At 38.4% G+C, this 23498-nt stretch overlaps 1 protein-coding gene across 3 annotated transcripts in view; it reads right to left on the bottom strand.

The window, feature by feature from the left end:
• Positions 1-6391: 6391 nt before the first annotated feature.
• LOC135219606 (adhesion G protein-coupled receptor L1-like) overlaps positions 6392-23498 on the bottom strand; it is a 317272-nt gene continuing 300165 nt past the window's right edge. For all 3 annotated transcript variants that reach the window (XM_064256501.1, XM_064256499.1, XM_064256500.1), the window contains one exon: positions 6392-7115. In XM_064256501.1, the coding sequence (XP_064112571.1) occupies positions 6990-7115 (126 nt within the window). In that variant the 3' untranslated portion in view covers positions 6392-6989. The remainder of the gene's footprint in view (positions 7116-23498) is intronic.

The following is a 23498-nucleotide window of genomic DNA, read 5'->3' as shown; positions in this document are numbered from 1 at the left end:
TCTACCGAAATGGTTGAAAAACGCAATTGTAAGCTAAAACTCTTATATTCTAGTAATATTCAATCATTTACCTTCATTTTTGCAATGACTTGGAAGTCTCTAGCACAATATTTCGATTTATGGTGAATTTATGAAAAAAAAAAAAAACATTTTCCTTACGTTCGCGCCGGGGGGGGGGGGGTAAAACTCTTCCGAAAAAATCAGAATTTTTTTGTGCGATTGCCGAAATGTTTGCACCATTTAAAATTAGCTGTTACATAAAGTTTTATATATGAAAATGTGTGCAATTTCATGTAGAATACAACTAAAAATGATTGAAGGTTGTAGCTTTTCTCTTTTTCGAAATATTTGCATATAATCACGATAAATTTGACTCTACCGAAATAGTTGAAAAACGCAATTGTAAGCTAAAACTCTTACGGCCCCTAGTAATATACCGTCATTTTTCTTCATTTTGAAACAAATTTGAAGTCTCTAAAACAATATTGTGATTTGTGGTGAATTTTTGAAAAATATATTTACCTTCACTCCGCGCGCCGATTCGCGGGCGCAAGTCTCCGAAATACGTACATCGCATTATCCTAATATTTACTCCTTTTCATATTAGCCTTTTGTTTTATAGAGTTTCATATATCAAAATGTGCGCAAATTCATGAAGAATACAATAAAAAATAATTGAAGGTTGTAGCTTTTTCCATCTCCGAAATATGTGCATATAAAAATATATATATATAAAAATTTCGACATTCGGTCAAATTTAACTCGTCCGAAATGGTCAAAATCTGCAATTCTAATCTAAAACTCTTACAGTATCGTAATATTCAATCATTTGTCTTAATTTTGAAACAAATTGGAAGTCTCTAGAACAATATTTAGAATTACGGTGAATTTTTGAAAATAAAATTTTTTTACGTCTGCGCGTTACGAATTCGTACATCATTTTGTGATAATATTTTTCCGGTGTTGCTTTTATTGTTTTACTATGTATTATATATCAAAAGGATTGCAATTTAGTGTACAATACAACGAAAAAAAATTAACTCGTTAGCTTTGACCGTTTTTTGCACAGCGTGATTTGAATACAATTATCTATGAATTTTTTTTTTTCGCTACCATATATCGCATTATTTACATATGATAATGATATTATTTTTCATTTCTGATGATTGCATACTAAACTTCAGGCAATGAAAAAAAAATGAGCCAAAAATGAACTCTTAATCTTCAAAACTAAGCGCGCTGTGATTTTTTGAAAAAATTATTTTTTCCACTTCCGCGCTCACTCCAAACCGGCGCCGGCATACAGGAGAGGTTTTGATTTTTAGGGCTTCGGCGTAAGAGGGTTAATACTCACAAGTAAACAATTTATACTCAGTAATCTTGTGGGTTTCTTTTTTCAATGTAAGGAATTTTACAAGAATGGAAATTTGAAAAAAAAAAAAAAAGGACATATAGCTTCAATCAGTCTGTATTTCTTGTCCTATAACAAAGGCTAATATGAAATTATGGTTGTGAAAAACACTGAACATGACAATTGTGTATTACTACATAGTTTTTAGATAGGTGCTATAAATTCATTTATGAAACCAGCTGATTTTAATAAAGAAAACTCATAATTATATAATTACAAAAAGCTTGGGTGTTTTACTTTTTAGCAATGATTATGACCAAGGACCAGCTCAAATGAGGGGAGAAATTTAGCCATTTAAGTTAAATGTAAAGAAATAAAATCAAAACCTGACGAATACTGAAAGAAAGCAATTCAATCCAGCTTTTATTTCTATGTATCTACCCATTTAAGGTGCATCTGGTTGCAAGGTCAAATTGCTAACTTGTATTCAGTATTAAAAGTGAAATACCTTCACAAAGCACTTAATTACATTACACAGGATAATTCCATTGTAATTCCATTGTCAAGTGGGTCTTTAACAACCAATGAATTCTCGAACTACCACCATAGTTGTCATGAACTCATATGAACCTCACTATTCTGCGAATGATCATCGTGGAGTTTACTTTCATAAAAATGAAAATACAATTGATGATTTCTTCTTGATGTTTTGTTAGGTCACATGTGGAGGGAAATTTTGAATATTGAACGAGATATTTGTAACAGTTAGTTTGACTTCAATAACTTGTTTCACACCCTCACTAATATCGCTGTGTCGCCGTCCACAAAGACCCAGCAATATTGTGAGGGTATGAAATTGACACTAAATAATGATCTCCCAGGAACAAAAGTATGATCCCGGCAAACGCCTGCAGCAGCCACACCTGAATGGAACAAAGGTTGACGATTATGGTTAGTAAGCACTGAATATGATTTTCACCATTGCTATTTTTATTATTCTGTTATTATACGATTTTTCTATATATTTAACAACTTAATTCACTAGTAATGTAAACTATTATTCTTATATCATTAATATCATTAACACATTGTCTACAGTAGTGATTAGAAAATATGAGCCTTGGCATCCAATAGCTCGACCATTCACATCCATCGTTACAAGACAAACATACTTCATTGCTGTGTTACCAGACCATTTTCATGAAACATAAGGGGATGTGGTAAAGGAACACTTTAAGGCAACTGTATGTAGTATATACGCTCATAATGGTCCAGTTAGAGAGTTAATAAAATAGGAATGAAGTGATCTTTGGACAGCTTATATAAACTTTCTGAAAAACATATCAATGTTATTATAGGTATGCAACGAATGAAAGTTAAACTTGCCGTGCAACTGCTGTCCAAAAGTACTTATAAATCTTTTGATCACTTCGACAACCAAGGATATTTGAAGAGAAGGGCTGGAAAATTACAAGCCATTTCATTCGGATTGTTGATAGATAGTTTGATTTGTTTTATTCTCGACTGCCAACAGATAGAAAATCATCAAGAAATGCTTGCGTGACTAAACCTGTAAATGCAAGACAAAATCTTTCAAGACATGAATAGAACCGCTAGAGAAATGAAAGTGAAGAAAAGTACAATACTCTATCCTTTGTCTAACTTGCTGAAAATGGCAAAATAAAAACTTGGCAAGACGTATACTCTAAATTACAGACTAAATCAGGTTGGGTTGGGGCACTTTTTTGGTTGCAAAAGTCAAATGGGAGCGTACGATCAGCACACATCTCCAGTTGCATTTAAACATCGTCTCAGAGCCCACCTTTTAGGAAAAGACAGCTCACTTGTAAGCTCAAAGAGCACGTTTAAAACTGCAACAGTGAACATGTAACATCCGCCTCATTTTCCCACGTCTCTGACAAGCAAGACGCATCATTCGAAGACGAAGGAAATTCCCTTCAGAAAGAACCCAGTATATCAGCAATTTTATTTTGCTTACCAGTATTTAATAGGGATGATCAAAGTGATGACTTCAAAGAGCAGGAAGTTGAAGAACAAACATGGGAAGATCCCATATGTTGGCGGGTTCATTGCTCGCAAGTTTCCACAACTGGAACATTTAGGAGCAAAAATAACAAAGGAAGATGACACAAAGATTGGTGCCATAAGCTTTAGTGAAGGGAAAGTAATAAAACCTGGTGTTTCTTGATCATTTGAAATGTATGGATAGGATGTTTGATTCTCATCATGGAGGAGAAAAATGTTTTAACAGCCTTAAAAGGAGCGATAATTAAATTAGCGGATATAATTAGCAGTTACATCCAAATAACTTCAGAAGTCGAAATATTTTGTTACATCCAAATAACTTCAGAAGTCGAAATATTTTGTTCCATGCCATACAGTTTTTAGAATTCAAAAATTTGAACAGACACATTAGTAGTTCCAGAAAAGCGGTGCATATATTGAAAAAGTTAGCGACATAGCAATATTTGTGCAAAATGTGATTTTATGGAGATCTGTTAAATGTGTAATTTAGACATATATTTATATTATTGTTTAGAATGTTCTTTAGAACTCGCTCATGATTATTTAATATATTAAGATATAGTTTTCATTCTGACTATTATTTTCTCCTAATAACGGATAAAAAGAAGAAAGCAAAGGTAGGTTTTCTATAATTTCAATGTTATTTGGCGAAAATGTTCTAATGATCTCTATGATTATTCTTCTTAACATAGTAGAATGAAGAACCTACATCTGAGTATTAATTTAATTATGGAATAGCTTAGAGTATTTAGAAAAATAAAAAAAAGAGAAAGTAAAGGCAGGATTGCTATAGGTTAAGGGGCCAAGACTTTTTTTTTTCCTTTTTCTGTATTGCATTTGATTGTTTTCATATTTTATCATTACGTTCAATTTATTGTGAAATAACATTTTTTTTATGTGAAATGGTACTGTTTTACGTACATATAGTAAAGATTTTACTGCCTCTTCTTCTCTCCTCAACAATACCACGATGCACGATAACTTGAAATCATTCATTCATTATTCCTAAAAAATATAAACGCTACCTCCCTCTACCTCAAGTTAGCTGTGTATCACCGCAATGACGAATGATTTTGTTAATCATTTGTGCTAAATTTTACTGTGAAAAGCTTTGTTCTTTCTTTTACTATTTTGTTAATATTGTTCAACTAGACCGTCTCACTCGGCGCACTGGACACTGGCTCAATTAAGACTTTTTTTATTGCATTTGACTGTTTTCATACTTTTTCATTACGTTAAATTTATTGAGAAATTCCCTTTTTATTTGAATTGTTATTGCTTTTAAATACATACAGTAATATTTTAACTCTCTCTTCTCCTTCTCTCCTCAACATATCAACGCTCCCTCGTTCAGTCTCAAGGCAGCTGGACGTGACGTCACCGCGGTTACGTACGATTTTATACATTTTTTATGCTAAATGTTATATTGAAAGCTAAATTTTATATTAAATGTTTTATACTTTAATGTATTTTGTAGAATATTGTTATCATTAAACTATATATTGTAAATGAAAAAAAAATTAAAACAGTTTAACTTGTAAGACTCAGTAGGCCGTCGAATACAAGTATAAACTAGATAATCAGTCAGTTCGAAGTACGAGCATTTGTTCGGCAAACGATACAAAATTTTCTCGAAAATTTTGTTCGAAAAACAGAAAGTTCGACATATGAAACGTTCGACAAACGAGGTACCACTGTAGTTGTGTCCAATGCCAAAAATTAGTTCTGCCATGAGGGTACATTCTTCAAACAGTAAGGTGTTGGATGTAGTAGTTATAGAGAGGTCGAGCGGTGCCTAGCTGGTTTCAATTAACATGGGCAGCGGTGACCACTCGTGTTGAAAACCACATAGTGGTATTGTTCATTTCAGAAGTTATATTACAGCTTTGTGAGAGTGCTGAGGCACAGAACTGGCCAAAGGAAGCACTTGCAACCAAGAATGGATGAGAGCTAGCCTCTCCCTCTATATATTCGTGAAAATGCACTAACCACCCATTTGACTTCATCTACCTAATTTTGCAGATGGTGCCTGTCTAGTTACTCCACTAGTTTGAAAATGTCCTGGCTGGCTGCATCTTTGCTGAGGTGCAGAGCAAATTACCAAATGTTGGTCCTTCATTTACTGTTACTAACACAACAATCATCCTGAGGACATCTGTAAATCCTAAAATATGTGATCTGAAGTCCTTTGGATGGTACTTGTACTGGAACCTTGCATGTCTATTTTAGATTCCATGTCTTTTTTCATGTTTGACAGTGCAGCCATGTGACTCTCAATGATTGCTCAAAAAGCCAAGGTACACATTTTTGCTGATGACGCCACAGCTGAAAGATTCAATATTCTGCAAATATTTTCTCAGAATAAGATTGCTTATGAGGTCTTCCTTTGCTTTTTCACCCTGTACATAACGTGTCATAATTTGGGTGAGAGCCTCTTCATATTTTTAATGGTTATGTAGTCATAGTCAACATTATCAATCTTCTACACAGAATCATCTCTATCCCACTCAGTTTCAAAATTCAACTTTCTCTTCTTAGTAAATCTTCTGTCAGAAACTTCAATTCCTCCCAAATCTTCAGTGTGTCTGCTTTTAACACATCATTATTTGCCGACTCAATGATCAGAAGGTTCTACTGAGGACTCTTCCTGACCACATCTGCATAATAAGAATTCAATGCATCAGCACTGAATACTTCTCCTATCTTATTAAAGACTTATCTTTCACTTCACCAACTTTAGTGGTTTCTCAGTACTTTCCAGTCATTATCATACATTACATTGCACATCCATCAGCACATTTCTTGAGCTCAGACATTGCAAAATATACATCAAACCCTGACACTGGTCTTTCCACTTGCATTGGATGAATAGCCAACACTCATTGTGGGACATTTACAATCACAGTAAGTTAGCCTTAACCATTAAGAAGTCTATATACTTTCCAGACAATCACAAGCACAGTTTGTGAAGATGTGGGGACAAAAAAACGCATGTTCAGTTGCCACCAGTGCTCACCACTTATTATTGTGTCAGTACAGTAATTTTTTGTTATGTTACTTATTTAATAAAGTGTATATTTTGTTACCATCTTATCCTTTCCATGGTCCTGTTTAATTAATTATTTTTAATTAAAGTGACAATATTGAATAATGAAAAAAGTACTGTAGTAAACAGGCTCTTGGTTATGTTCTTTCTTGCTTTAGACTTCAGTCACCTGTTGTTTGAATACCTACTAGTATATACAATATTTTGATAACGAGAGAGAGAGAGAGAGATCTGAATATGACAAAAAAATTCACCTATACTTTTGGAATAACATTTTTGGAGAATCTGAAGTCAATATGTAAAAGAAAATGTCAGTGGAGTGCTGGCCAAAACACTACATATCTGAATAAACAGCCCAGACAATTAGTTCATGTCATAAAAGTATTTCTGTAATTTTCAATATATGTAAAAAGTGGTCAACTACCTACATTTACCACAGAAATTCTAATAGTCTTACAAATGCCTTCATTTTAAAAGCATTCTGCATCTGGCACAGGAAACTTTTCATTTCCCATTACCATATCAGCGATCAGTAGGTCTGAAATTTTAAGTTACTATTTGATTTGCTGTTGATGAAGAATTTGTCGGTTGGCCATTCCCTGTACTGGTGGTGACAGTGTTCTCTGCAGTTGATGTTGCATGGTTATCAATTAAAGCTCTCAGTCTCTCGGTCTGAAAAAAGATACACATTTATTTGCATTATGCCTATATGTACAGTATAGAAATTTTTAAAAACTAACTTTATGTCTTACATTGGAAATCTTATTCATTTTTACAAAGCCCTTAATGCATTGGTAACCAGTGCTTGAACACCTGGTAAAAGAAAAAAATATCAGGTGTTGCACTGCTTAAATTAGCTTATTCCTTGCCTCTCTTTCAAACTGAAAAATATGTATTGGCTGGGATGGAAAAACACTCCAAGTAAAAGTAATAGGTCTGTATCTATGTGAAATCTGGATATGTCCATAAAAATTATACTACCTCCTAATTTTACCAGAATAAAAAGTCAAAAATTACATAAATTACACACCCTTACTTTTACTAAAATAAACATCCAAGAGAAAAGCTCTTCATCCTGTTGTCATAAAGTTGGTCTTATGTCAGGGTAGCCATAATTCTTTTAATTTTTTATTTTCACTGATAAGAAGTACCTTTGACATTTTATATTTGGTACCGTAACTTGCATTTGGATCTGTTAACTGTAGATAAATTATTTCCTAAATGTAACCAGCCTGAGAAGAGCCTTTATTTGGCTCAGAGGATAAACTAATCCTTAATATAATAATAATAATAATAATAATAATAATAATAATAATAATAATAATAATAATAATAATAATAATAATAATAATAATAATAATAATAATAATAATAATAATAATAATTTCCCATAGGTTTATATAATCATCAATGTTCCACATAATTTATATATGTTCATACACGAACAAACCGTCGGTCTTAACAATAGGATCATTTCTAGCGCCTAGCTGGATCCGGTTAAAAAACAGATGAAAGCAAGGAATCTTGTGATATCTGGCAACACATGCGTAGATCGGGTGAAGGATGGTCAAAGACCATTCACCTATGATCGCACATCAGTCTTTCTTTTGACTGCCTGGGCGAGAGTCGTGTTAACCTCTCTTGGCTTTTTCCCGGTTCATTGCCATTTCGCTTCTGTTTAGTGTGTGTGTGTTTGGCTGGTATTATGGTTTCTTCTGCTCCTTCTTGGCGTCAGCGTATGTGCCCCGGAGTTCCAGGTTTTCCGTGTTCTCGTTTTCTGCCTTCGGCAACAACCGACCCTCACATGACGTGCAGTAGGTGTCGTTCTAATTTTTGTACTATTAAAATCCTTGCACGGAATGCCGGGCATGGCATAAGGAGCAGTGGAGGTCGTTTTATGGCAAGAGAGAACATCAGAGGGTTTCGACTCTTCCTACTTGGGAAGGTTTTGCGCCTCTCCCCGATGTTTCGTCTCTTGCAGTAGTCAACCCTCACAGCAGCGTTGTCCCTGCATCTCCTTCCTTTTCTTCCACTGATTTGTCGATGGAAGTATCGGGAGGCCGCCAGGCTAATGTTTGTAATGTAGCCCCTTCTTCCTCGGGAGTTTATTTGATTCCCGAGAAGGGTGAGGCTTTTTCATCTTTCTCTTTTCTTCCAGAGTCGGAGACGTCCAAAATGGCGGCAATTTGAAAGACGCTCGGGCTAGGGGGTCCCCCGTAATTGGAGGGGTTGCTAGCGCATTTTGTGGAGGCTCGCACCCCCCCTCCCCGGTCTGGCCAGGCCATCCCCCCTCCTCCCAGCCTCATCTTTGTGGGTAGCAGCAGTCGGCCATCTTGTATTGCTCCGCTTCAAGTTGGAGTGACGCTGTGGCATCGGCTCCGTTGATGACGTCATGGGATCCGTCTTTATGTATTCCTCCACCAGTGGCGTCTCATTCCCCCTCGCACCGAAGGGAAGCCGTGACGTCACCACAACTTGTGACATCACTCCCATCGATGACGTCTCTCCCAGTCGTCTCCTCTGATCCACCTTTCTCAGCTGTATCGTCATCACTGCCACCCAGTTCGCTACATCTCCCTTCCTTGTCATCAGAGCCTTCTCTGGCACATCAGTCTGAGGTCATATGTCAGGCAGTGCTTCAGAGGTTGGACTCTGTATTGGATGTAAAGTTGGCTGCCTTATCAGTTGGGATGACTGGTAGGAAACGTGTTTCTTTGTCCCCGCCTCCTGAGAAGAGTGCGCATAAGAAACCAGTGCTGTCTTCCTCTCCCTCTTCCCCTCTATGGCCTGTCAACTTATCAAGCGTTGGAAGGCTAAGGACTTTGCCCTTCCTTCGCCTTCGAGGGAGTGCTGTTGTTTCGGGCAGTGTTAGTGGTGTGCGATCTGCAGGAGTTACTTTGTCCTCTACCTCAAATCTCGGGCATCTTCATCTTCTGTCTCTGCAATGGAGACTGGGAAAATTCTGGTCTCCGGCAGGGGACTCTCCCCTGTTACTGGTTCCGCCTTCTCTGGAAATGAGAGAAGACCCTGAGTTTGGTGTTACACCTAAGGGTATCGACATTTCCTCTTCCTGGGAACTTTCCCTGCTAGTAAGGGGTTTGAGCAGTCGAGTTCTCCTAGAGAGCTCAAGCCTCTGACGTGGGATGTTTCCTTGGTTCTTAAGAGCTTCACTAAGAGTCCATATGAGCCCTTGCGTCGCTCATCAGACAGGAACCTGACATTCAAGAAAGTTTTCCTTCTGGCTTTGGCATCTTCTGAGAGGGAGGAGAGCTCCACGGTTTGAGCCATGAGGTGAAGCACACCAGGAGTTGGGGTCAATGTCCTTCGAATTTGTCCCGGAGTTCGTGGCTAAAACCCAAAATCCCTCTGTGCATGATGACAGGTTCACTTCATTTTCCATTCCATCACTGACTGACTTTGTGGGTGGTGATGCTCAAGAGCTTTTGTTGTGCCCTGTCCAGGCCCTGCGTTGCTATCTTAAAAGGAAAAGGACTTGGCACCTTAGACTAGGCTGCCGCAGACTTTTTGTTAGCACAGGCCGTACAAAGAAAGAGGTGTCTAAGAATACTATCACTTTTTGGATACGTGAAGCCATCAGACAGGCTTACTTGACTCTTGATGATTCTACCACCACGTCTGTGCAGGCTAGAGGTATTGGTCCCTCTCTGGCTTTCAAAAAGAACTTGGCTGTACATAGAGTGCTGGGCGCTGGTACTTGGTTGCGCCAGTCCATGTTCACCTCCTATCTTAAGGATGTTGCCCACAGATCTGCGGACACGTTTTCCCAGGGTTCCTGTGGTGGCTGCCCAACAGGTTGTGTAACTCATGGTTGCCCTTAATAGGGCACCTTTGTATCTTACCGAAGATGATTGTGTGGATGAGAGAATGAGTGAGTTGGCTGGTCTCCTTTCTCTTGTACCTTTCCTTCTTCCTTCGGGTGGTTTAAGGAATAGACACGTCATTCGCTGATCTGGTCTGATACAGGTGAGTAAGGTAGTCATACTGATAGTGTGGTCGTGCAATATACAAATATCTTACCCACTATTTGGTAGCATATGCTCCACTCCTTGGCAAGGAGGGGTTGGGAGTAATACAAACCCTGGTATCTTGGTTTGTTATTGGACAGTCAAAGTTTCTCTTTGGTTCCCTATACAATGGTTAGCCCATATATCATTGTACATCACTCCGGGTCTGAGTCGTTAGATATCAATTTATCTAGCTTCTCAACGGGCTTCAGTCCCTCTCCAAAAACCATTCCTTTTGAGAGCTGGACTGGTGGGTAGGCCCCCAACCAGTCTAGGATGTCTTATACCTCCCTCCAAGTTTGAGTCTATCCTATTGTTAAGAGCGAAGGTTTGTTCGCGTATGAACAAATGACAAATTTTCCAAGACAATTTGTATTTTTCGTAGCTACAAACCTGAGGTCTTAACATTATACTGCCCGCCTCTAGCCACCCCTCTGTGTGTTACGACCATCCTTCACCTGATCTAGGCATGCGTTGCCAGATATCACAAGATTCCTTGCTTTCATCTGTTTTTTAACCGGATCCGGCTAGGCACTAGAAATTATCCTATTGTTAAGACCGAAGGTTTGTAGCTATGAAAAATATAAATTGTCTTAGAAAATTTGTCATTTTTGCAGGTCTATGAGTAATTATCCTTGCAAGGTATAAAAGTACTACCTTAACTGGTCAATAAAAGGGGACTTCTTCATCATCTTTAATAAAGTCCATCAGAGATTAAATGTGGAACAGATCTTCATATTATCATCTCCCTGAGATGACAATCTAAGGCTGTACATCTGAGGTGGGAACAATTTGGCCCAGAAAGGAGTGGTTCCCGGATCTCCTGAGGATGTTAGTAGACTTCCCCAGGCTTCTGCCACAAATTCCATCGCTACTCAAACAGCCCCATTTCGACAGAAATCACCAAGGGTTGTCGTATCTCGCTCTGACAGGATTCAGACTGTCTGGGACCTGGTCAGAGCAAAAGGTTTTTCAAGAAGAGCGGCAGAGGCTATTGCTAACTGTAGAAGAGTCTCTTCGGCCAAACTCTATCAGTCAAAATGGGGAGTTTTTAGAAATTGGTGCAGAGAAAGTCACACAACTTCTTCTAAAACCTCTATACAAGAGATAGCAAACTTCCTTATATATCTGAGAGACGTTAGGAAGTTATCAACTTCGACAATAAAAGGATACAGATCTATGTTGGCGTCAGTTTTTAAACATAGAAACTTAAATATATCTAATAACTCGGACATCAGCGACTTGATTAAATCTTTTGAGTCCACTAGGACAAGGAGACCAGGTTTAGTGGACTGGAATTTAGACGTGGTATTGTCCTGGCTCTCTAAAGCGAATTTTGAACCTCTTAATTCAGCTTCTTTGAAGGATCTTACTAAGAAGACGTTATTCTTAGTCGCCTTAGCTTCAGCTGGTAGAATCAGCAAGATGCAAGCAATGAGTAAAGAGATAGGATTTACACAAGACAAAGCTGTGTGTGCCTATACTCAGGATTTTTTAGCGAAGAATGAAGATCCTTCGAGACCATGGCCTCGTTTCTTCTCCATTCGAAGCTTGTCAGGATTAGTAGGAGAAGAGGACGAAGAACGTTCTTTGTGTCCGGTGAGAGCACTGAAATTTTATATTCACAAAACAAAGGCTTTGAGAGGAAGTTCGAACCGATTGTGGTGTTCGGTTAAAGATCCGAGCCAAACTATGTCTAAGAACGCAATTTCGTTCTTTTTAAGGAGCCTGATTCAGGAAGCACACACGTCAGTAAGAGATCAGACTCTACAGGTGTGTAAAGTTAAAGCCCACGAGGTTAGGGCAGTAGCGACTTCCATGGCTTTTAGACATAATACGTCGCTAGCATCTATTTTGCAAGCTACGTTCTGGAGGTCGAGATCGGTTTTTGCTCTCCATTACCTGAAGGATGTGGAAGCAACGTTTGATAATTGTTGTCGTTTAGGACCTTTGTCGGTGATGGGCATGGTGTTGGGAAAGGAAGCATAGGGGGATTTGGTCCAATTCCCCTTCCTTTTGACTATCTCTTCGTCTTGATTAGAAGGTGGTCGAGTTTTGGGGAAGCCTGGGGGTACACGGTACCAGGAGTACCCGCCAGTTTTTATGGTAGGGTTTGGTTTATTTTTTTTTTTTTATGGTTATGTGTAGGTGATGGTCTTTGATTGTTATTTTAATCTGGTCACAGCCCAGGGCAAGGGCGCATATTATTTCATTCTGATCAACCATCGGTGAACCTCCATGGTTGCAGAATACCCACTAGTAGTAGGAACGATCCTGGCCACTACTGCCACGTTCCCTACAAGTGATGAGAGCGCCGACCAGAGGCAGTATTCTCCTGCAGCTGCTCTCTCACGAGGTAAGGTACTACAACATTCTTGCAATGTGAGTTTTTTCTTATTTGTTTGCATTTAAAGTCCATATACCCACCAGCCGGGTAATGTGGATTCAGCTATGTAATTGTTCGGTAAGTTTCATGTGTGAAAATGGTATTTTTATAATAAAATAAGGTTTCACACATACTTACCGAACAATTACATGATTAAAGCCCTCCCTCCTCCCCACCGGGGATCCCCGAAAGTGGGCGGGGTTGTATCACCTACACGTCAGCAGCGCCGGTTAGCGCCGAGAAATTTGGAATTTCGACTGCCGTAAGGTAAGAAGCGTATAGCTATGTAATTGTTCAGTAAGTATGTGTGAAACCTTATTTTATTATAAAAATACCATATTTTCAAATCGAAGGTAATGATTACCTAAGTAATTCTAAAAGTTATACATTCTTTTATCCCAAAACTTTTGGATTTATTTACTTACCGGGATTAGGCTACATATAAGTCGCCCGTTAATGATTACCTTTAAAGTAATTCTTGAACGTTTCAGGAATGTTGCATCATTCCATTTGGTGTATTGATTTTAGGATTTTGTTTACCGATCATAGTCTAGTCACAAACCGCCAGTAAATATAATTACCTTAAAGGTAATTTGTGAGTGTCAAATCCTCTTTTTTAGGCCAAATGTTGGCAATTAGGCCAACACATTTTGTTTTGTTTACCGTACCTGAGATACTCATCACGTTCCTTTGCAGAGACAAAGGTGGAGGTTGATATTGTATTAAGGAGAGAATGGTGTGATTGTTTGTCTGAGGGAGGTCATAGGCAGATTGTTCCATCAATCGAGCTTTAATTAACTACCAGATTTTGCTTTGGCAGTACTTCAGTATATAACAGAGAGAGCTGGGATGGTCTCGGCGTACTGAGGTATTTTCCTGGTGTCTTACTGTTGTGAATGTGCACGTTCGGTAACCTAACCTCCAACTCCCGTGTCGGACTGGAGCTCAGGCCACTCAGAGTCAATTAGCGGGGTACAGCCGAGGCCACTGAGAGTGCGTAATTGGTTATTGAATTCGATTACTTTGTATTCTTGATATTTCAGAGCGTAAACATACATACATTTACGTTAATTTTGAATACATATCTGAATATATGAAATGCTATTTCATATACGTATTTGTAAATACTTATTTTTTGTTTTCTTCCTTGATCACTAATTAGAGTGGAATTTATTTTGTTACATTATACAAATGTACACGTACATTTATGCGATTTGAAAGGAATAAGAATGCCTTCATTTCCATAGATGCCAGAAATTCATATAAAGTAGTTAATAATCGATTACTAATATTATTTCCTTAGAGTAATAAGTAACCAAGATCACCAGAGATGCCGGCATCTCACTTCTAGTCTGTCCAAGCGTCATTTTGCGTTATTTAATACAAAGACTGAGTATAGGAAACGCTAATGTTATTCATACTTTTATAGCATTCTTTCTTGCCTAGTTACCAGAACTTCATTTATGGTAATCGATTACGGATCGATTATTTGCAGAGACGTTGGCATCTTGCCTCTGTCTGTCTAGGAGTAAGATAAGAGCCCGAGCTGACGTAAGGCCAGCTTATTTAAACACCAGCTGTCAGAGTGTCCAGCTCTGGGTGCCCAATGTTTTGGGTGCCAGTGGCCGCCGAGTGCCCAGTGTTTCTGGTGCCAGTGGCTGCTGAGCACCCAGTGTTTAGTTTGACAATGGCTGCCCAGTGCCCAGTGTTGGGCGCCTATGCCTGTGGCCTGCCTAACGCCCAGTGTTCGCCTCTCACCTTCCAACTCTCGTGTCACGCCTCCCAAAGCCATTTCTCTCCTACTAACCCTTTTATATCAGTCATTTGCTCCCGCTCCTGGCTCTATCGCTTCCTTCCCATGCCTTTCTCAGCATTTTATTTCGATTATCATGAATTTATCAATGTAACAGTGAAGTGTTGTGCTGTGGAGGAGGTGAATACTTGTCCCTTGATTCTCATAGACAAAGGTCACTGTCCTGCTACCCCACACTGGGAAGAAGACATACCGGAGGTCCAAGGGAGGTTGGGGGGTTGCATACAGGTAGTCGCTCCCTCAGTCGAACCTGTTGTCAGTCCCAGGTTTCGACAGACAGCTGCTGGAAAGGCGTCTTTCTGGATGTGTCAGAGGTGACTATCTGGACCCTCAGATCTCCTACACTTAAAGTCACTGTCCTGCTCCTTCTCATGGCCAAGAACAGCCTAGGAGAGGACATACTAGTTGTCGAAGGGAGTCCGAGGTAGTTGCCCCCTCAGTTGAACCTATAGCTTTTCCCAGGTATCGGCAGACAACCATTGAAAAGGCTTCTTGATGGATGTGAAGTGAGGAAGGATTTTTTTCCCCCCTCATTCGAACCTGTCATGAGTGTATAGGTTGCGACCCAATGCCGCTGGAAAGGCGTATCTGTGACAATGTACAGTTGTAGTCCTATTCCAGTGGTTTGTCACCTAATAGATTGTGTCGATGTTGTGATTCTTTGGTTTCTCAACCTCTGAAGTGGTATTCTTCAGTCAATGAAGCCTCGCACCCTTGCAGTCCTGCTTGTCCGACTCCTCACAGTCTATGTTCCTTCAACTCGCGAACTGTTAACCCGACTCTCAGTTGTTTTTCGACTTGAGACTCGGCTGATTCGACTCTCAGTTAATGTTGACTCGCGACTCAGCTGATCCAACTCTGTCGATTTTTGACTCTTGACTCAGGTGATTTGTCTGAGGGAGTCCAATGGGAGTTTTTATTTCCCCCTCAGTCGAACTGGTCATCAGTAGTCATCGAATTAAAGAAAGAAAGGTTACTTAATTTACTTAATTAGTACCAATCTTGGACGCCCAGTGCTAGCACTTACATGTTGGAAGCATTGTAAGCGACCTTTTGCTTCCAATAGCTAGTCCTTCCAGATGTTCGCAGCCAGTGTGTCGACTCGCTCGCTTTCACATGCGCTTACAGGTACAGATACTGACTTGTAGTTCGCAGAAGAAGAAGTGGATTTGAACTCTGCTCCTGCGTTGGTAGTTAGTATATGTGAGCCTTCTCAATACTTTTATCCTAGACACTCGTCAGAATAGTACCGAATCTCATGATGAGCACCAGATATTGGTGCCTAGCCGCTCAAATCTTTCTCGTACGGCCTTATTTATTTATTTAAAAAAAATTTTATTTGTTTATTTTTTAATTTATTATTTATTTTTTTTAAGCACCAGTTCTCTGTCCAGGCGCTCTGCCTCTGCACTATCAAAGGCGTCCACTTCCTTGCTTCAGCTCACTCAGCATTTTTTCGACTCTTCACCTGGCAACAGCTGTTGGTAGTCTGGTGCTTCCTATTGAATGCCTGATGAACTTTCATCTACACCAGGTGATGTTTCGTTAGCCACCATTTGAACAGGACACCACGGAGTCAAGAAGTTTTTCATGTAGTCCTCATCGTGAAGTTTCAATCACGAAGACAGATGCGTGGCGAGAAATAGCAAGTTCTCGCCATCTTTTGGCACAGTCAATTCTACTATATTGTCTCTCGCATTCCCGCTATCGAACCAGTTGTAGGAAGAGAATGCTCTGTTTGATAGGTAAAAACCTCTGCTCTCCCTTCAGGAATCATCTTTTTCGCTTAGGCAAATAAGTTTTCCTAAGTCTTCCAATTGCTATCTTCACCACAAGTTGGTGATCGTGTGTGTTATTGCCCGCTCTAGTTCCAAGAAGAGCGGACAAGAACAGTCATCCTGAATAAGAGGAATCTACGGATTACTCTCCTCAGAGTTCGGATGCGAGAGCCTATGTTCTTGGTTCAATCATAGGATCTTTCCGGTCAGTGTTTCCATTTTGGGAACAAGTTCGATGTGAACTAGTAGTCTTAAGCATCCTGTTATCACCATAGAGGCTTTCCTTCAAGATAGCTTCACCTTCGCTCGACAGGAGCCTACGAATATATACGTACTTGTATATTCTCGCGACGTGTGTCTGTTATCAACTGTACCATTCAAGTAATAGGAGTATGCCTGTAAATTAATTCTTCTGGTGTGTGGCTGAGACGAATAGTACCTTCTCTTAATTTCCTGAGACTCAGAACGGCCTTCCGGGCCTTCCAAGAGTTGCCAATTTTGATTTTGATTTTGGTGATGTTTAGACAACAACAACAACACAGAATTGGAATGATCACCGAACAAGGGGGTTTTCTTTCCCCGCTTGTTGCTGTTATCATGTAGGTGCGCGAGGGTATCTGTCGTGAACTTCAAGATGGAATGTGCTACCAGGCAACTCAGCCTATGAAGTCACGTGAAGAGTAGTGGCTGCCTTCTCCGTGAGTGTTTCTGTGCTTGACTGTCTCCGAATTAGTATCGTTTCTCTGCTGTCAACGTTTAACTGCTAATTCTGATCTCTGGCCGGTCATCACAGGCCTAACTCTCTGGTTGGCTTTGGATTCTTGCTTGTGGTTCCTTGCCATTGCGAGAATCATTGGACAGAGAGATTTGTCTCTTTAGAATCATTATCATCTTTCTGTTTACCCCACAGTACGAGTACAACAAGTCCTTAAGTCTACTTCGTCGCAATTGACCCACAGGCCACTGCGATGATTCAGGATGATTTCTTAGACAAACACAGCGGTTTTTGTCTTCCATATTCATTTTCTAATTCGTGAAGTGTTCAATTACTAATTGTTCACCCCCCGAATTGGAGTGGCTTTGGAAGACTTAGCCTGATAGCTCTACTTCCAGTGTGAAGAGAAGAGTTCCTCTCAGAACCTCTCTCTTTGTATAAATGTGTTGTCTTCTAGTTTATATGGACTTCATGTTTACAACATTGTTGTGGGGTGATTTTTGGCATACTTTGTAGCAAAGCTAAGGGTGTAAGAACTACTACTACCGCCTTAGTTTTCAGGTTTGTTTGCTCTTTACGCCTTTTATGCCATCAAACATCTGGAGGCGTGAGCAATCTTCGCTTTTATGTTCTATGTAGGTTTAAAAAGTGTCGAATTTTTCAGTATCTCTTGACCATTTTAGTGATTAGCATGACATCGTGGAAGGAAGCAATGGATGTTCTCCAATTATTATTTCTTCACCTTTTCAGCAAGGTGCTGAGTTTGGAGAGCCAGGGGGTACAGTGTTCCCGCCGTATTCGCGGTTGATGTGTACTATACACCCCGCGAATAGTTAGAGCCACCACTAAAATGCTTTTAACTGCCTCTCTTGAAAGATACCAAATGTATACCTTAAATAACATCCTACTTCAAATATACCTTAAATTACTAACCTATTACTTTGATAATCTTTGAAGTTATGTATATTATTAATGTAATTTCAAAGTCATCTTAAACATTTTACCATATACCCACAGCCAATAAGAGAGAGAGAGAGAGAGACCATTGAATGGCAACATCATATATCTGACTATCAAGAGTGAAATTATTAATTATTTCTGAGACAGAGAGAATAATAATGGGGAGACAGAGAGAATAATAATGGGAGAGAGAGAGAGAGAGAGAGAGAGAGAGAGAGAGAGAGAGAGAGAGAGAGAATAACTCCTAAACTCCGACTCCTTCCCCTCCGCCCTCCGCCATGCCATACGTATATCAAACTGTCATTTACTCCCCCGCCCTCCTTCCTCGAAGTGGATAAAAAGACTGGGAATCGCTATTTTTTTTATTCTTATTAATATTTGAAAATTAGTTACAAGGTAAATTATTTATACTACAAAACAAATAAACATACATAAGTGAGAGAGAGAGAGAGAGAGAGAGAGAGAGAGAGAGAGAGAGAGAGAGAGAGAGAGAGAGAGAGAAATGTCATTGTTACTGTTTAGTCTCATTAAACTTAATATTATTTGATAACTAGTAGTGTATATTATTATTTTACCATAAAATGTAGTAATGCCCCTAAAGATATACTGTATACATACACTTCCAGTCCAAACAGAGGGCGAGAGTTACTACTTATGACATATGTATCTTGTGTGGCAAAAGAGAGAGAGGGAGGGTTATCCTTATTTAAGAGTGAAATAGATAGATTATTGTATTTCTTTAAAATAATATAACTAATTTTATTATTACAGTGGTACTTCGAGGTACGAAATTAATCCGTTCCAAGGCGGCCTTCGTATTATGAGTTTTTCGTATCTTGGAACACATTTTACATGTAAAATGGCTAATCCGTTCCAAGCCCTCCAAAAACACCCCAGTAAATTATATTTCCAGGCCTAAAACACATGTTCTAGGGTTACAACGCCGATCCGACGGAAGAAATATGACTCCAAAAAAAGCAAAATACTGTACATACTTGAGTAATATTCAACTGCATGTTATGTTCAACCCCATTTTTATTTTTCTGCATATATTAGGACTTTAGCGTATGTCCCTTAGCAATAAGCCTAGCCTATGATTCTGACATCTAAACCTAAGAGCTAAAAGCTTTAGAATATGCCAATAAAATGTATAAATAATCAGTATGTACTCATTTCAAATAATTATTAATTATTCATTAACTATAATACACAAACAAACAAAAAACAAACCTTCCAATCGATTGTTTACATTCAGCTCTTACCCGTCTTACGAGTATCGAACGAGCGCCAAGCAATCATTTTTCCTAGCACACAGTAAGCCATAAATTGTCATTAGTATCTCTCTTCAACTAATGAAACTACCAAACAGTATAATAACCATTCATTTCTATTCTTTATTCTATCTTTACCTAATGGAGATACCGAGTTACTGACAGCTATAATGAAACATACGTATACGTAACGTAATAATAAAACAGAAGAAGAATTCTGAAAAATACGTATTTGTTGGCAGTCTGATTTATTTTATATTTTATGATATCTAATTCACAATTTTTTTTATTAAATGTATTGCATGTACTCATTTCAAAATAATTATTAAGTAAATTAAACTATAATAAAACAAACAAAAAAAAAAGCTTCCAAACGTCTGTTTACATCCAGCACTTACGAGTATCGAACGATCGACAAGCAATCACTTAACACAGTAAGCCATAAATTTTCATTATCTCTTTTTCAACTACTGAAACTACCAAACAGTATAATAACCATTCATTTCTATTCTTTATTCTATCTTTACATAATGTTTTTTTTATTAAATGTATTGCATGAATAAGTTTTTCTATTTACAGCATCCTTTTACCAATAGAATACTTAAAGCACAAGGGGTAGATGCTGACCAATAGGAGAGCAGGACCTTATGGGGTGACTAGCATCAGGAACCAATGGGAGAGCGGGAGGATGGTGGCGAGTTTACTCAGTTGGCGGCGCAGGAGTTTTAAAATTGTTCTCGGTGGTTTGGGCGAATCTCGGGACTTTACAGCAACAACCTTTCGTATCTTTGAAAACTTTTCGTATGTAGAGCAGTAAAATTTTTCGCATTGGCTTTCATATCTCGAGTTTTTCGTAAGTAGAGCCTTTCGTATCTCGAGGTACTACTGTATTATTATTATATTATTATTATTATTATTATTATTATTATATTATTATTATTATTATTATTATTATTATTATGCAAAAATATTAAAAAACATACACATGTACCATAGAAATTCTCTCATCTAAGTAAGAGAGAGAGAGAGAGAGAGATTACATGATCTTGAGTGGGCACCACTCTCCCCCTCCTGTCACATTACTTGATATATTTGACAGCTGTTGGACCCTAGCCATCTCAGCTTGGCTACCTGGAGTTCAAAGACATGATGTGGGGTAAAATGGATTTTCTTTCATTCTTACATAATTTTTTTATTTATAAACTAAAATCTTGCTAATTCACTTTAGTATTTTCTTTAATGAATTGATATTATTGCTGTTTACATTAATATTGATATTTGAGCATTAGTAAATCATTTATTTATCATACAAAAAACACATCTTTGTAAGAGAGAGAGAGAGAGAATGAAATGGAAAGAATATCATAGTATTTCTGTCAAATACTATCACATATGATTTCTGTAATTACAGTTAATATTATTATTATTATTATTATTATTATTATTATTATTATTATTATTATTATTATTATTATTATTATTATTATTATTATTATTATTATTATTATTATTATTTTGTTAAAGATGATGGCAGCATCAGTGGAATTGATTTTATATATGGTCTTTTCAATTCTTCTTATTATTCTCTTCTCATCAGGGCTGATATTTGCTAATAGCTGGCCGATGTTCATATCTTGGTTAAAGAAATGTTTTCTAAAAATACTAATTTATTGTTAAAATAACAAAAGTGATTAACAAATCTTAGTAATGGAATTCCAACGTTTCCAACCGTATCATCGGTTCATTTTCAAGGAAAGGTGAGCGTGAACTGATTGGAATGGGGTCGTTCGGCGGTATTTATTGTGTCCCAGGTGCTCTGTCTGATGGGCGCTGCGTTTTCATTGGCTGAACAGAGGATTAAGTCCCTGAGTCAAGCCGTCTTGCAGAGGTGGAAGCTCGCACTGCTCTTCGCGTGCGGACGCTGGAGACTGGGAGCATAGTATTGGGCAGGGGCACCTGATTGGTCCGTTCGATCGGCTCTATGGTGCCGGCGGGCAGCGCCCTACGTGCCACCCTTCGGGAGGAGTGAGGTCTCTTGAGTGGTGTTAAGGCTGGGTCTCTCCTTCCCGATGTGTAGGGCCTCTAAGAGGCGGAGGCGACGGTGGTCTGCTGCCTTATCGATAATACCAATATTAGGAATAATGTCCTTCCGAGTTATCCTGGTATTGTGGACGTTTTTTTTTTTTTTTGCCTGATTATGGATGGCGCCTTCCTGAGCGTGGCAGGATATCCTCTTGGAAAATCGCATCGTTGTCATACCAATGTAGGCGCCGGGGCATTCCCGGACAGGGCATTTGTATTGGTAGACAACGTTAGTTTTCTTGAGAGGGTCCTGCATCACAGGGGCTGGGTTGTTTTTCATAATCAGGCCACTGGTCTTCTTGCTTTTATAGTAAATGATCAATTTTACTTTTTTCGCAGGGCTTGACTCAGGACTTAATCCTCTGTTCAGCCAATGAAAACGCAGCGCCCATCAGACGAGCACCTGGGACACAATAAATACCGCCGAACGACCCCATTCCAATCAGTTCACGCTCACCTTTCCTTGAAAATGAACCGATGATACGGTTGGAAACGTTGGAATTCCATTACTAAGATTTGTTAATCACTTTTTGTTATTTTAACAATAAATTAGTATTTTTAGAAAACATTTCTTTAACCAAGATATGAACATCCGGCCAGCTATTAGCAAATATCAGCCCCTGATGAGAAGAGAATAATAAGAAGAATTGAAAAGACCATATATAAAATCAATTCCACTGATGCTGCCATCATCTTTAACAAAACATGTTTAAGAGAGGGTCTCCTACCTTCATATATTATTATTATTGTTATTATTATTATTATTATTATTATTATTATTATTATTATTATTATTATTATTATTGTCATCATTTGAAAATATTAATAAACACATTATACATACTGTGCCATAAAAATCTCTCATCTCAGTAAAGAGAGAGAGAGAGAGAGAGAGAGAGAGAGAGAGAGAGAGAGAGAGAGAGAGAGAATGCACTCCCTCCTCTCCTGTCACATTACTTTATATATTTGACAGCTGTCGGACCTCAGCTTGGTACCTGGAGTTCAAAGGAAAGATGCATGGGGATTTCCTTCATTCTTACATAATTTTTTAATTTATAAACTAAAATCTTACTGATTCACTGTATTTTCTTTAATGAACTGATTGCTCTTTACATTGATATTAATATTTGAAAATTAGTAAATCATTTATTTATCATACAAAAAACATATATCTCTGTAAGAGAGAGAGAATTATTATTGTTATTATGGGATATCATTTAATCTTATTAAACTTACTAATACAGTATTGATCAATATTAATATTTTAAATTAGTAAATCATTTTTGTATCATAAAAATGTATTTAGTCATGAAAATAACATCAAAATACACTAATTAGTTATTATGTATTGTCGGAAAATCCTGTGAATATGCGAATTCCCTGCAAATAATGGGTATATATGGTCCAGAGAGAGATCCATGAGTCCGTGAATCTGGAGAACGCAAATACGGGGGGCCCACTGTACAGTGTACCTGAAGAACCCATCACTCTTAGTGGATAGGTCTTGACTTAATTTCAGTCTAGGTGTCAGTGTTTTGTGGTTGTTTTATTGAGGTGCTGCACCCAGGGCAAGGGTGGGCACCTATCATACTTTGCTAGCCATAGGACCATCCTCCTCACTGCAAAGTTTCCCCTAGGTAGAAGGTGACCCTTGGCTCTACTGCCACGCCACCACAAATTAAGATGAGTGCCAACCAGGGGCAGTAGCTATTCATCTAGATCTTAGCTCTCTGAACTCATAGGAACGACAAGCATTGTTTTTTCAATGCTACCAACTTTTCTATTTCAAATTCATTACAGTGGGCGCCCCCCGTATTTGTGTTCTCCGGATTTGTGGACTCACGGATTCGCGCATCTCTCTCTGGACCATATCTACCCATTATTTGAGGGGAATTTGCCTATTGGCGGGTTTTTCCGACGATAAATAATCATTAATTAGTGTATTATCATGACTAAATACATTTTTATGATACAAAAATTATTTACTAATTTTGAAATATTAACCCTTAAACGCCGAGCGGTAAA

Source organism: Macrobrachium nipponense, chromosome 1, assembly GCF_015104395.2.
Source record: "Macrobrachium nipponense isolate FS-2020 chromosome 1, ASM1510439v2, whole genome shotgun sequence".
In the NCBI taxonomy this organism is placed as follows: Eukaryota; Metazoa; Arthropoda; class Malacostraca; order Decapoda; family Palaemonidae; genus Macrobrachium; species Macrobrachium nipponense.
This window is presented reverse-complemented; position numbering and strand designations above follow the sequence as displayed.